Raw genomic sequence first — 15,240 nt, 5'->3', positions numbered from 1 at the left:
TTTTTTGCTGTACAATCCTGAGCATATTTCATCCTGGGGACCTCGTGGTAAACACAAAAACACTTTACCTCCGGTGTCTTCCAGTTAAGACCCCTCAGTTTGTAGAAGTTTTCCTTACGGCAGGTTCTCTCTCGGGTCCACTTCTAGTGTGGGAACCTTTAGTTAAAGTGTGAACCTGAGGAGAGAAAGTGAAAAACAAAAACACCCCGCCTGTTTGTGCTCGTGAATGACTTCATGGCAGGAACGATCATTAACACGTTCTGTGAACTGTATCACAGCGAGCCACGTGAGTATAGTGTTTAAGGGAAACCACAGGTCCATCAGAGGACTGACAGTGGGAATGCTGGACACTGGGAGTAACTAAACCATTCTAGAAGAGCTCATGAGTCAGGCTGGATAAATTCTTTCATAGGACCTTTAGACAGATTCTCTCAGGCATGTACACTCAGGATTATATTTGAATATTATGATGATTATGATGATGCTAACTTAATCTTGTGCACTTGGAGTTCTTTTTAAAGTAAAACATCCCAGGCTGCTATTTCTCAGAGATAATGATGAGTTCCATCCACTTTCAGCCATTTTCCATGCAGTCTGCATTATAATTTGACAGCAATCTCTGATAGAAGACAAATATCAAAATAGCCCAGGCTTCTCTAGATTTCAGAAGTGTCTGATATTGAATAAAACAATGCCCATAGAAGCACCAACGAAAGATGGGTTTTCCCTGAAGACTTTTTTTTTTCCTATTTAACAAAGAAGAATAGTGAAACTGACCCTGCATCTTTTTCTCTTTGGAAACCTGAAAACGCAACCAAATTTGAGGCTCCTCAGCTATTGCATTTCTGGCCTCAGAGCCTATGCATCGTTGTTCTATTCCTTCTCTAGCTAGGCTTTCTGCCCTAATTTTTCTTTTCTTGGGCCTAATTAATTATTTTCTTATATTTGTTATGTAACTAGGTGGTCTGTAATAGCAACTAAATATATAAATTAGTAAATGTAAAGATGACTAAAACTAGACACAAAAATCTTCTGTATTAAATTTCCAGTGTTAGAAACAGTGCTGACTTGCAAAATGAGAGAGAATTCCTTCTTCCCATGCTTTTGGCAGCTATAAACTTTACATTTGCTTCCTTTCTTGTGAGCCGTTAGAAACTTGTTTCTCAAGGCCATTGCCATGTTACCTGTCTTGCAGGGCCAGAGACAGAATGGGGAATTTGTGGTCAGAGTGGCGCTGGACCACACACGCATACCTCGCATGAGATATTTTTACTTGTTGCATGTCAGTTAGTTTTAAATATATATTCCTACACCATTTAAAAGCATTCATCAAAGAATTAGTAATTCTTATCTGAAGAAAACAACATGCAGCCATAACAATAATTTTAGTGTCTTATTTTGGTTAAGAGTGGGTTTCTTGTTTTTTAAACTCAAGATTGTGAATGGTTTTAATTAACTTGTTTATTTTCAATAGAGATTTCAGGTTTACATTTGAGCTCAGAAATGAAGTATTTTTTTTCTCCTTCCAGACAGTACTAAACTCTACATCTCCTTTCCCAAGCGAGGAGCTGGCCGAAGCCACAAAAGCTTTGCTGGACAGTCTTGGGACACTGGCCCAAGAGGTAAGTTGTGTCTTTCCAGCACCAGAAGGCAGACCATCCACGATTGCTTTTTTTTGGATCCTAAGTTTGGCTAAGAGGGTCCTTTTAAAGATTTGAATGTCATATGAGGGGCCAGCTTGGTGGCGCAGTGGTTAAGTTTGCGTGTTCCACTTTGGCGGCCCGGGGTTTGCCGGTTCAGATGCTGGGTGCGGACCTATGCACTGCTTGTCAAGCCATGCTGGGGTGGGCATCTCACATAAAATAGAGGAAGATGGGCACAGATGTTAGCTCAGGGCCAGTCTTCCTCAGCAAAAAGGAGAATTGGCAGCAGACGTTAGCTCAGGGCTAATCTTCCTCAAAAAAAAAAAAATTTGAATGTCATATGAAATGTAAAAGCAATTTTAGAAGCATAAGTGATCTTAAAAATTATCTGGTTTAATCTCCTTACTTGAGAGATGAAGAAACCAATACTCACTGATGCCTTAGAGTTAATTAGTTAGTGGCTAATGGCCTACTATCTAGTCTGTAACTTTCTCCCATTGTTACTCTCTGCCCCTCTTTTTTTTTTTTTTTTTTTAAAGATTGGCCCTGAGCTGACATCTGCTGCCAGTTGTCCTCTTTTTTTGCCTTCTCCCCAAAGCTCCCCAGTACATAGTTGTATATTCTTGTTGTAGGTCCTTCTAGTCCTGCTATGTGGGACGCCGCCTCAGCATGGCTTGATGACTGGTGCTAGGTCTGCACCCAGGATCTGAACTGGTGAAACCCTGGGCCGCTGAAGTGGAGTGTGCAAACTTAACCACTCGGCCGTGGGGCTGGCCCTTCTCTGCCCCTAGTTAATGACACATTTGTAAAGAGGAGAGTTGCCCCTCATCCCCCATGTGCTATTTTGTCTTGCCAGCAACTTCTTCATATTTCTTCTTCAGTAGCAAGGCCAGACAATCCTTTTAGCAAAACATGTGTTTGCTGACTAAAGGGAATCACTTGGTACCCCTAATTCAGATCTTTCCCAGGTGAACGCCTGGCCTCTGATGCTCAACTTTGGGAATATAGTCTCTTGGTGAACATTAAGCTGAGTTTGCCTTTCAGGGTCCCATGTTGACAAATGCACCAGAATCACCTTTGCCTTAGGATCAGAAGGCCTGGACGGGCTTGCAGAAGCAGTTAACCTTTTCCTCTGCCTCCCAGCCCACGTACGCTTCACCTTTCTGATGCCCAGCCATGTTTCCAGTTAGACTTGGAAAGATGGAACTGTCTGGAGCCCAGGGTGTACAGAGTTGAGCCAGGGGCTGGTGGTCAGAAGCAACGCAGGCTTTAGTGGATAGGACGTTGGATAGGAATAATTTTTGGAGAAATTTTCTCAGACTTGGCTCAGACTTATTTTGAGTTACTTCTCCAACTCATTTTTTGTGTTTGTATTATTTTTCTAAAATATCACAATTTACTTTATGTTTTGTGAGAATAGAAGTATTGCACGTTCATTGTGGAAAATGCAGAACATTTGGGAAAAGTACTGAAAACACTGAGATAAAGCACTGTCTATACTTTAGTGAATTTCTTCTGATTCTGTTCTCTTTTCTCTTTCCTGTTAATTCTGCTCATGTGTGTCTGACTGAAGAGACTTGGCTTTTGGATCCCTTTTGGGAGGAGAAGCCCTCTTCTCACCTGCCATTTGTCACTCTGGTTATGAATGCTGGTGACCTTTCTGTGGGAGGAGAAGCAGGTCACCCCAGGTTCTTCCAGGAGGCAGAAAGAGAAACCGAAACTGCCTGCAAGTCCACAGCCCTTGCTCTGGGGTCTTGTTAGCTGACATTGACATGCCCTGGACGCTCTTACAGGTCCCCTCCCAGCCTGAGAGACAGCACCATGGGGACTGTTCATGGAGTCCCTGGGACGTGAGAGGCTGCCTCTGAAAAGCAGGGTCTGGTTACAGCTGTTTCCTCTTACATCACTGGCGTGCCTTTTGTCTGGGGTAAAAAGATAATTGAAAGCATGTGATGTTCCCATTGCTGTCGGTGGAAACTCTCCAGCTGAGCAATATACATTTTTCTTGGCAGCTGTCTCATGTGTCCTGCTTGCTCCCTGCTCCAGGGCAAGCAAGGGCCACCCACTCCTCTCAAGGGAACACTTTCTAGTCACTTTGACCACAAGTTACTCATTGTCTAACTTGCCATTTCTCTGGGACAAATGGGAGAAGATAAATAAAAAGGGACGTGTTTATCTAGTGTTTGGGAAGAAAGTTGATTGTTTTGACCAAAGCACAACTCTTGAAAGGAATGGGAGAAGGGAGCTAACATCTTCTGAGGAGCTGCTCTGGTTAATGCACTTTCACCCAATTGCCCTGTATAATCCACTGGACGAATGTGGGTGGGGCTTATTGTGCCCGTTTTACAAATGGCACTCAGGCTCAGAATAGTTAGACATCTTGCCCACAGTCATCTATTTGATTGGCTAAACTGGGACTTGAACCCAGGACTGTTAGACTCCAGAGCCCATGTTCTTGCTGCTATAGCCCACTTTTTGTCTGACGAACTCTGATGGTAACTGGAATAGAATAGAAAGGAGACTCTTCAAAGAAAGAAGATATGGATTAACAGGACGTAGCACTTGGGTAGAACTGGGGCTTTGGAGAGCCAGATGAGTGTGGCTGCCGTGAGCTCCACGTCTGGCTGACGGGGAACGTGTGCCTGAAGAGACTGGGAAGGCAGGACAGCGAGCCGTGTCGGTTACCCACCCAGCACCTACCAGGTGCCTGGTGTTGCTAGAGTTTGGGACTCAGCAGTGAGCACACAAACGTCCTGTTCTCATGGGGCTCGCGTGGGGTGGGAGACAGGTCAGTGAGTAACATGACAGCAAGGATATGTGCAATGAAGAAAATAAAGCTGGGTGAGGGAGATAGAGAGTGGTGAAGTGTTGCTTTAGAGGAGATCTTCTCTGATAAGGTGACAGTTGAACCCGGAGGAAATGATAGTGTGTCAATGGAGAAGGAAGGGCACTCCAAGCAGAAGGAACGGCAGACACAAAGAGGCTGATGCCAGGGCGTGAAGACGGAATGTGTTTAAAGACCAGGAAGGAGGCCTGTGTGGCCAGAACAAAGTGAGCAAGTGAGAGGGTGGTCAGCAGTGAAGTCAGAGAAGAGAAGGAGGTGAGGGCCGTGCAGGTGTGGTAAGGCTGGATTCCCACTGAGATGGAAGCCGGCAGAGGGTTGAGAGCAGAAGTGTGGATTTGAGGTGACTAAAGTGTGTAGACTGTTTACATTCTGGCTGTTACATTGAGAAGAGACAGTGGTCGGGGCAAGGGCAGAAGGAGGCCATTGCTGTGGATCGAGAAAGCACTCAGTCAGTCAGGCGTTCATTCACTCCACAGATGATTGTCAGACACTACCTTTTGTGGGCTGGAGGACCAATGGCTGCTGCACCCTGTAAGTCAGGAGCACTTCACAGAGGAAGTGTGAGCACACGCTGAGGTGGAGAAGGACGAGTAGGAGTTTGCCCCTACTACAGGTGCTGGAAGAGCCAATAGTTTGGCTCCATCATTTATGGTGCCTCTGTCCAAAGAAGTGCTGGCTTGATGTGGGAGGAAACTGCTTCTTTTGGTTAAGGGATGGCAGGGTGGTGGTGGTGAGGCAGCCTGTGGAAAGAGGAGAGAGTGGCTTTTACTCACTATTGTTTAAAAATCTCCAGGGCTGTTCCACCCACCAACAAAAGAAAAGGTGGTCTGGCTACCTCTCTCCTCTGTGTCTATGTACCTCATACAGGTTATGAAAAGATAAAGGAAGGAAAAGCTGGCCACCCAATCATTGTGCTCTCATGGCCTGTGCTAGATGCGCCCTCTCTGGAAGGGAGTAATCTTTGCAACACCTGACCCACGCTTGGAGTGCCTGGTCCTGCTCTGGAGGCAGAAGGCGAAGTCAGGATCTGGGGCATCCAAGACCGTTGTTACCCATAGGAACCAGCAGGCTCTGGGAGAGAAAACATGGAGTCTGAACCTAGGCCTTCTCCAGGGTGTGTGCGCGGGGTCCCACAGCCTCTCCTCCCTGCTTGCCATGGCTCTGTCTTCCAGGTGGTGAGAACACACAGTGATATTTCAAAGAATGTAGGGGTTTATTAATGATTTATTGTGAAAGATGTGGAAATATAGAGTGCTCTATAAATATTTAATAATAAGAGCAATTGGGCCGAGAACTCCACAAGGTGTTCACACAGCACTTGTTGAGTGCAGTCCACAAAGCACTTGTTGAGGGTAGATCACAGACGCAGCCCATGGCCGCCGGGGTATCTGACTCAGCCCATGTGGGGGCTGTCCCATGCTGTGCCCTCTCTCTCTCTCGTGTATACCTGCAATTACTCCTGACCACACACTGTTTTAGCTTCACTGTCTTGATGAGAAGTTGAGACCTCAGAGAAGTGACTTTTCTAAGGCTGTAATAAGCTATTGAGGGACATGGCTGGGATTCAACATGACATGGGGTCTCCCACCTTATGCTTTTTCCGTTGCCTGACACTTAACCGAGACACGATAGGGGGCTTCAGACGCAGTACCTTTTCCCCCAAGGGGCAGAGGACTCCCTGCTCCACACTGAAGGTTAAGGTGTTTCAGAAATGAGTCAGTGATCGACGATGTGAGTGATTCCTGATGTACTCATCTGCCATTAGCCATGGCTGTTCAGAGAAGGCATTCTCTTCTATAAACCAGAAGATAATCCCAGCGAAATATAGCCCATCATCAGGGCTTCCACTAACTTCTAGACTGTGCTTCTCAACCTTAATGTGCATGGCAGTCGCCTGAGTGTCTTGTGAAAATGTAGATTTGAGTTCTACAGAGAGGTCTCAGAATCTGCATTTCAGACAACCTGTCAGATAACACTGCTGCTGCTGGTCCCCTGATCACAAAAGGAAGAGCGGGGTTCTAGCAATCTCATCCCAAGACTTGGAGAAATGGCATCAGACAAAATGTGTTCTAGGATGTGGCTTTGGAGAGGTCAAGAGAATAAGATGTCTCTTTCTCTTCTCTGTCCCCACCCCTTCCTTTTCCCTCTCCTTTTCTTCCTGGTCCCTGGTACCAGCTGTTCAGCATGAGGAGCTGGAGTGACATGCGGCAGGAGGTGTTGTTTCTGACCAATGTGAACAGCTCCAGCTCCTCCACCCAGATATACCAGGCTGTGTCCCGCATCGTCTGTGGCCATCCTGAGGGTGGGGGCCTGAAGATCAAGTCCCTCAACTGGTATGAGGACAACAACTACAAAGCCCTCTTTGGAGGCAATGGCACTGAGGAAGATGCTGGCACCTTCTATGACAACTCTACAAGTGAGTGTCTATGCAGACCAAGGCCCTGGCCCCAACCTCACCTTGGTTCTCGACTCACCTTTGTCACCTCCCTGCTCGTGCTTACCCTCATCCTTTGTTGCTGCATTGGAGGTTTACGTGTCTGTGTGCCCACCAGACTGAGCTCTTGGAGGAAAGAGTCTTTTCCTCATCAGCTCACTGTCCCCACTTCTTTGAATGGGGCCCGGCCCATCCTGGGTGCACAGTAGTGTTTATCAAATGAATGAATGATTGCAAGCCAGTCTCCCAAGTTTTCTAGGGGACATGGGAGGGTGGTTTCCAGAGTAATCAAGGATTAGATGCTGATCATCTTCCTCCTCCTCCTCTCCTCCCCTTATGATTATTACTATTGAGGTAGGTTTTATAATAAAAACTTAAAAATAACTAATAACAATGATAAAATCTAACATTTAGGAAATGCTTCCTATGTACTGTGCATTCTATTTAAATTATCTCATTTACTCGTATGATAATCCTAAAAGGAAGGTTTATAACCCCACGTTCTAGGCTCAGAGAGGTGAAGTGCCTTGGTTAGAACCACACCACAGCTAGTCCACAAGAGCCAGGATGAAGCCCAGGTCTGCCTGGCTCTGTGCTTTTTTCTGAGAAACCACTCGGCCTCTGAAACACCCACTAGTGGTGGCGTGTGTCTACCATCAGACTCAGACATTTGATCTGCTGTTTGTTTTTGGTTCTTAGCTGCAGGGCAGTGTTAAAGAGCCTTGTAACTCCATATCTGCTCCCCACACTTGGGCAGTTTTCTGGGAATGTGTGTCTTGTGCCTGGTGGCAGCGAGGAGCCAGTGTTAGAGTTTTAGACAATGACATCCTTTTCCTTGAAAACATGATGCAAGTGAGCCTTTCTCCATTTCCAACCACAGGTGTGTCTTTCAGACACTGAGTGAGGCAGCTTTTTGTGCATTACTGTAACCTAAGAACCTTTTATTCTTCTCTGGAGTAAAGCACTCCAGACATTGCAGGTTGCTTTTGCAAGCCTGAAGGCGATGGCACTATAGGCAGTTTTCTGAAATGCCATCCCCTCCTCTCCCTCACTTCGCAAGTCGACCTAAGGGAGCCTTCATTTGTAAAACAGATATAATTGTGAGCGAATCCTCTTTAAAAAAAAAAATCTATTATCTTTGTAGCATGTAGAAGATGCTTGGTATTGAAGAGAACCTGGAGTGAAATTAAAAAAAAAAAGAATTAGGGATCTTTCTGGATGATCAAACCCTATTTTTTTTCTGCTTTTTTTCTCCCCAAATCCCCTCAGTCTATAGTTGTATATTTTTTAGTTGTGGGTCTTTCTAGTTGTGGCATGTGGGACGCCGCCTCAGCATGATGGCCTGACAAGCGGTGCCATGTCTATGCCCAGGATCCGAACCGGCGAAACCCTGGGCCGCCGAAGCGGAGCGTGCAAACTTAACCGCTCGACTGTGGGGCCGGCCCCAAACCCTATTTGTTATAACTTTGAATTTTTATTACATGTAACTCTACTTGTGATGAGACCTGTTAATTAAAATTTTGAGGTTTTTTTGAAAACTAAAGTCTGAATTTAGCCCTCTGTTTTCAGTGAAAACAAAGTGGTGAGGGCTGGCAACAGAGAATGAGTCTAGAGTTACTCAGGGTTGTGCATAGTGAAAACATTTTCCCCCATTGTCTCAGTTGTAAGTTATTCAGGATCAGTGTGATAATAAGCTCTGATTATTTATCAAGTATCGTTCTAGGGGCTCTGCAGGTAACATCTCAGTTAATCCTTTCCACATCTCTGCCAAGTAGATGTTATTAACTTTATTTTTACAGAGGGGCAAACTGAGGCTCAGACGAGTGAAGATATTTGTCTTTTTTCTTTTCAAATGTGACTTTTGGACGTTTTTAGTTATTTTTATTTTTTTTTGTGAAGTTATTTGTTATGTAGCTATTAAGTGGGTAGAGGTGGGATTTGAACCCAGGACTGGCTGGCTGGCTCCAAAGCCCTTCTTAGTTCCTGTAAGTATATAACCATGCATATGAATGAGTATTTGCCTTTCATCTTCTTCACAGCTCCTTACTGCAATGATTTGATGAAGAATTTGGAGTCCAGTCCTCTTTCCCGCATCATATGGAAAGCTCTCAAGCCTCTGCTTGTTGGGAAGATCCTGTACACACCAGACACTCCCGCCACGAGGCAGGTTATGGCCGAGGTAGGCTGCCTGGGCCCAAGACTCTGTCTTGAGAACCCTCCTAGAATTGGGGGCAAAAATGTAAGTAAAGGCAGCTTTGGATGGAGCATAATAAGCGTACTCATGGCTCCTCTGGGATTTCCAAAGAGTGGGAACCTCAGATCTGATCCAGGTCAGAGTCCATGTTGAGGGCTGGCTCTCCAGCCCCGGCTACTTGAGTCACAGCTGCAGGCAGGCACTTCTTGGCTATGGGAAGGACTGGAAAAGGGCCGCTTTGATGGAGTACCTTTCAGGGAGCAGCTGAATTTCTCATGTCTCTGCCTCTCTTTTTTCTCCTGCCCCTGGCTCCCCACCTGACTCCAGGTGAATAAGACCTTCCAGGAACTGGCTGTGTTTCATGATCTGGAAGGCATGTGGGCAGAGCTTAGCCCCAAGATCTGGACCTTCATGGAGAGCAGCTCAGAAATGGACCTTGTCCGGGTAAGTGTCTCTCTGGTTACTGTGTGCCTGCTTGATGCTGGAAAGGTGAGTTTCTGGTCGCTTTCCCGGAAGTGACTGAGATGAGAATTCTTTACATTGAGCCAGTATATATGTATTGAGCATAGCTCAAGCCACAGGGCTGTCACCTTGGCAGTGATATGGGTCATGGTGCACAGATAATACTGTTTCATGCACATCAGCATCCATGGGTCTGGTGGTCAAAAATCAGTTTTCTAAGAAACTTAGTGAGTGCTGGTGTTTAGAGCGAGGATGTGGTCATCGCAGGACCCTGACTCTTGTCATTTCTGGCTCCAGAGCGAACCATAGCATCTTGCTTAGCCTTCCTATGTCTTGGTAGTCCTTGGGAAGAGGTGTGGGAGCAAATGCCTGGTCTGACCTGTGGACAGGTCTGACATACTCGCTCCACAGGCATGGCACGAATGTGGAGCCGCCATTACTGTGTGGAGGGGAATTGCACTTAGTGCTTCAGAACCACTTGAAAGGCCTAAGTGCTCTAGAGACAATTGGACTCAAAAGTGGAGGAGTCTGAGCAAGAACACAATGTCTCCTTTGCTAGAGCCTGAGTGCTATTTAATCTCATCATCCCAGCCTTGGGCTGAGTCAGAGAATCATTAGACTATTTCCTATCTCCATGGTGAGGGAGGCCTCTTCCTTTTGTTTCCGCTGCCATTAAGAAACAGGAGTGGATTTTTCCCGGTTTCTTGCCTTAGCATCTCATTGATCAGAGAGGCAGCTGGGTTTTAGAGATAGTAGCTACCTGGATGGTCCTCTCCCAGGCTTAGGACTGTCCTCTGTTGCCCTGAGGAGGACATTACTCCAGGACCCTTCCAACGATGGGAAAGCTCAGAGTCATCTTTGTTGTACTAGTCCTGTTATATGTTCAGAATTCTAAAACTGGGGCCTTTAAAAGCCAAGGGACTTCAGTGAGAAAAACATGAACAATAATTTGTATGGATTTACTGAATAATTCCTGACTAGTACTACTGCTACTACTACTAACTCATGCCCTTCAAATATGGGTCTCTTTTGGGCCCCAGTCTCTCCTCTGGATCCAGCTATGGACAGCGCCATAGACCTAGGCATGGTCTCGCACCTCTTCTTCCTGGTCCTCTCCTTGGAACCCATATTTCTACTTGTTGGACTTCTCTCCGTCTGAGTCTCAGGATGATGAGGGGCCTTGTTGAAGGGACTCCATGGGTTTTGGTCTGCAGGCGGATAACTGCTTCCCCTACTCTTAAATGGAGTGTTTGCCTCAGATGCTCCAGCTGCTCATAGGCTCTCAGTTCTGACAGGACAAGGCCCTTATAAACATGGCCACGGCATTCATTAGAAATCCTGCTGGGAGAATCCAGGATGTGCGATGGAAATGTAGGAGCTATGAGTGGGGAGAAAGGCATGGCATGTGGTTTGGAGGGCCTTGTTTGTCAAGCCAAGGACCTTTCCTTTAAGCTCTGGAGGACCATGAAAGGGTTTTAAGCAAAGGAAATGGAGATACATTACTCTGATATGACAGATGGATTAAAGAGGGGGAGATGGAAGGCAGAGACCAGGGTAGAGGCCAAGGCATCAAGCAGGAGGTGAAGCCTGTGGCTGCCTGGTTGTAGAGGGGTGAAGGAGAGGGAGGCATCAGGATGATTCTTGAGCTCCAGCTGGTGGCTAGTGGGCATGCCCAATAGACCAATGGATATTGGGGCCTAGAGTGCAGAGGCTGGTTAGGCTGGTGACACTGAATGGGGGCTCATCAGCCTGTGGGTGGAAGGTGAAGAAGCCTCCTCTGACTGCTTTCTTTTCTCTGTTTAGGAGTGTGTTTAATTCTGCAAGCTTGGGCTTCTCAGTCCTCTGCACCCCCTGCAGCCTCATGTCTAGTACATGAGGTGATGCCTGAGGCTTCTGCTTCTGTTGGGGTAGCTCTTGTCTTTCCTTCTTTCTTTTTTTCAGCTTTATTGAGGTATAACCGACAAATAGACATTGTGTATATTTAAGGAGTACAACTTGATGTTTTGATATACACGTATATTGTGAAATGATCACCACAATCAAACTAATTAGCTTATGCATCACCTCGCATGGATACCCCTTAGCAAATTTCAAGTATACAGTACAGTGTTGTTAACTGTATTCACTAAGCTATACGTTAGATCTCCAGAAGTTGTTTGTATTGCGTAACTGAGACTTTGTACCCTTTGGCCAACAAGTCCGTTTCCCCCAGCCCCTGGCAACCACCATTTGACTTGTGGTAGCTCTTATCTCTCTGCTGTCTCTGGCTCTGCCTGTATGCATAGTATCACCCCTACAGATCTGGAGACACTTCTCTGTTGACTCATGGAACCTGCTGATACTCAACTGTTCTCTTTTCTGAGCTGCTCTTTGCCCCCTTCATCTCAAGGCCCTGCTTTCTCCCTGGCTACCACTCCCAAAGGTGGTCTCAGGTCCTGGTCCCCTCAAGTGCCCTAGAATGGCTAAGGGATCAGTGATCTTGTGGGCATACCTCTCCAGTCTTGCTGCCTTCCTTGGCCGTATTTCTCAGAAGCCACACTGGACAGGGTGGGCCTCACCCCAAACACCACAAGTCTTCACTCAGCTCTTACTGGTTCAGGTCAAGTCTCCAGATGAAGTCATTATAGATTTGCTAACCCATGCCCTGATGGACTTTTGTGAGGTACAATTTTGTATCTTTTATGTTAAAAATACTTACATATCTTACTGATGACAGTATAAATTGTTATTCCCTATAGGAAACAATTTGGAATGAAAATTGCAAGAACCATAAAAATGTGCTATTCTGTGTACCTCCATTCCACACACCCTCAGGGATGTATCCTACAGAAATAATTTTAAAGAAAGAAGTCACTGTATGAGAGAAAATCTTATTTCTATAATAATTGTTATTGTGAGAAGTTAAAAATAGACTAAATGCTTAGCAGTATGGGAATAGTTAATGAAAGTATAGTGTATATACTCTGTAAGACAATTATGCTCCTATTAAAATAATAAATATGAAGCCACATGGGGCAAAAACTTACAAGGTTAGTGGAAGTAAGACTGGTTTAAAAAGTAGCAGTGTTTGGCTGCTTAGAGAGTCCACTTCATAGAGTTGGAGTTTCATCTTCCCTCTCAAAGCTGTGACAGGAGCTGCAGCGGCTTCACCTTTCCTGTGAGCTGACCCATTTTTCGGGCAGCACATCTGTGCAGGCCTCTGGCCCAGCCCTCTAGACCTACTGGATGAGCACCAGATTGGTTTGTCCTTCTCGTCCATGTTGACCCACGTGGGGAACCAACCAGCTAGGGAACAAGAAATGGCAGTCAGGCCTCCTTTGCATCGTGACTCATGCGTCCTGCAATTGGGAAAGATCATATTTTACGTGGTTTACCAGCAGTGTTATTTTCCCAAACTAAACAGAAAAAGTGAGTTTGTCTTAATTCAGTCTAGAAATAGGGTCTTTATGAGGAGTCATCAGCCTGGGTCTCAGAGTAGAAGACTATATAATGCAGTAGAATGTGCTATAGAATCAGAGTTCATGTTTCATGTCCTGGCTTTGCTACTTATTAGCTGTGTGACCTTATGTAAGGGACTTAACCTCTCTGAACCTGTTTTCCATCTATAAAATGGGAATTATTAAAGATATCTTCCTCGTGGAGTTGTGTGAGGTAAAGCATATAAATAATCCAACGTAGTAATTGTACAAAGTAAGTGTGATTCTTGCTGTAGTTAATATTGTTAAGCTAGGTTGGAAACATATGGACTCTGGATTCAGACTGGTCTGACTTTGAGTCTCCACTCCATGCCTGTTAGCATAATGACTCAGCCTTGGTTTAAATCTTACTCTTTTTTTTTCAACCTCAGTATCCTCACCTGTAAAATGGGAACACTGTTATCTAACTCACAGTTTTCCATGAAGGTTAAAAAAAAAGAGACAACGTACGTGAAAGGTTTTTGTAAATCATATAGAGCTCATCAAGACTTAGCAGGTGTTTACTCCTTGTGCTTTCTCATTGGAATGGCAGACACTGTTGGACAGCAGGGCCAATGACCACTTTTGGAAAGAGCAATTGGATGGCTTAGACTGGACAGCCAAAGATATCATGGCCTTTGTGGCCAAGCACCCGGAGGATGTCCAGTCCACTAATGGCTCTGTGTACACCTGGAGAGAAGCCTTCAATGAGACCAACCGGGCCATCCAGACCATCTCTCGTTTCATGGAGGTGAGGCTCTGTTCCGTGGATCATTTAGAAAAGGCTTTCGCTTCTTTCTCTGAGATGGGGCAGTAAAGTTTGGATTGGAGGAAAGTTTACAAATAACGTAGAGTCTTATTCCCTCAAACCTAACACAAGGCTCGGTGTCCAAAAGGCACTCAGTGAATGTCGGTTGAATGATTGAATGAGTAAATAAACAGACCTAACTCCAGTTTTATTCTCTGTGACTCAAGAGTGTGTCTATCCATTGTGTCCTAGGTTTTCCTATGTTTTGATATCCCAATACCTTTGTGACAACAAAGCTTTCCCTTAAAAAGACATTATTTATGAAACTTACCTAAAATCTAAGAGGACAGACTATGTTTTAAAAATTTAGTCCTAAAAAGTACATGACTTTTAATAGGAACAATAAAAGGTTTTCCTGGCCTTTTTTGTTGTTGTTGTTTGATTAGTTGTTATGACTCGAAATTGCTAAGAAAACAGAGAGGAAACTAAGGTATGATCATTGTTTCAACCTCTTTCCCTCCACAAAAATCAACCTAAGTAACTTATCTCTAAATACTTCCAGTATTTCTCTTAACTTGCTGTTAAAGAACAAAATGATCGATTCTCGGCTGAATATTGGAAAACGACTTCAGAGAGGATTAGAGAGTGAGGATAAAAAAGTCAGGCTGTTAGCACTTCCCTCTTAGGACCGAATCCGCTTCGGCCACTGCTTGTTTTCTTGGCCACCAGAGTTCTCACGAGGACTGTTCTTCCATCAGTGTGTCAACCTGAACAAGCTGGAACCAATAGCCACGGAAGTCCGGCTCATCAACAAGTCCATGGAGCTGCTGGATGATAGGAAGTTCTGGGCTGGTATCGTGTTCACCGGAATTGCCCCTGGCAGTGTCGATTTGCCCCATCATGTCAAGTATAAGATCCGAATGGACATCGACAATGTGGAGAGGACAAATAAGATCAAGGATGCGTAAGTTGAATCCCATCACACCGTCCAGTCTTGGGGGAAGTCAAGAGCAGCTAATATGACTCGAAGTACTTTATTTTAACTAATAATTTGGTAGAAATTAAAAAAAAATAACTCAAATTGGTGACATGATTTTGGTGAAACTGGCACATTCATTGCTGGAGACAATTATTTCAAAGGTCATAAAATATCATCTTTTTTTTTTTTCCTGCTGAGGAAGATTAGCCCTGAGCTAATATGTATGCCCGTTTTCCTCCACTTTTTATGTGGGTTGCTGCCACAGCGTGGCTGACAAGTGGTGGAGATCAATGCCTAGGATCTGAAACTGCAAACCCAGGCTGCTGAAGCAGAGCACACCAAACTTAACCACTACACCATGGGGCCAACCCCTAAGTATCATCTTTTGATTCAGCATTTCCCCTCTAGGGAATTAATCCCAAGGAGTTAAATCAACAGAAAAAAAGAAGAAAAAAGACTTTAGTTTCCCTGTGCTAGCAT

The 15,240-nt window shown here is 45.0% G+C and overlaps 1 protein-coding gene across 6 annotated transcripts in view; it reads left to right on the top strand.

Annotated features, from left to right (window-relative positions):
* Window positions 1–15,240, top strand: part of ABCA1 (ATP binding cassette subfamily A member 1) — a 132,002-nt gene that overhangs the window by 68,838 nt on the left and 47,924 nt on the right. For all 6 annotated transcript variants that reach the window (XM_023629810.2, XM_001493790.7, XM_070250906.1 and 3 more), the window contains exons 8-13: window positions 1,530–1,622; window positions 6,664–6,904; window positions 8,962–9,101; window positions 9,444–9,560; window positions 13,587–13,784; window positions 14,540–14,745. In XM_023629810.2, the coding sequence (XP_023485578.1) occupies window positions 1,530–1,622; window positions 6,664–6,904; window positions 8,962–9,101; window positions 9,444–9,560; window positions 13,587–13,784; window positions 14,540–14,745 (995 nt within the window). The remainder of the gene's footprint in view (window positions 1–1,529; window positions 1,623–6,663; window positions 6,905–8,961; window positions 9,102–9,443; window positions 9,561–13,586; window positions 13,785–14,539; window positions 14,746–15,240) is intronic.

The sequence above is a fragment of the Equus caballus genome, chromosome 25 (assembly GCF_041296265.1).
Source record: "Equus caballus isolate H_3958 breed thoroughbred chromosome 25, TB-T2T, whole genome shotgun sequence".
NCBI classification, from domain to species: Eukaryota; Metazoa; Chordata; class Mammalia; order Perissodactyla; family Equidae; genus Equus; species Equus caballus.
The sequence above is the reverse complement of the archived record's forward strand: the minus strand, read 5'-3'. Positions and strand labels throughout refer to the sequence as shown.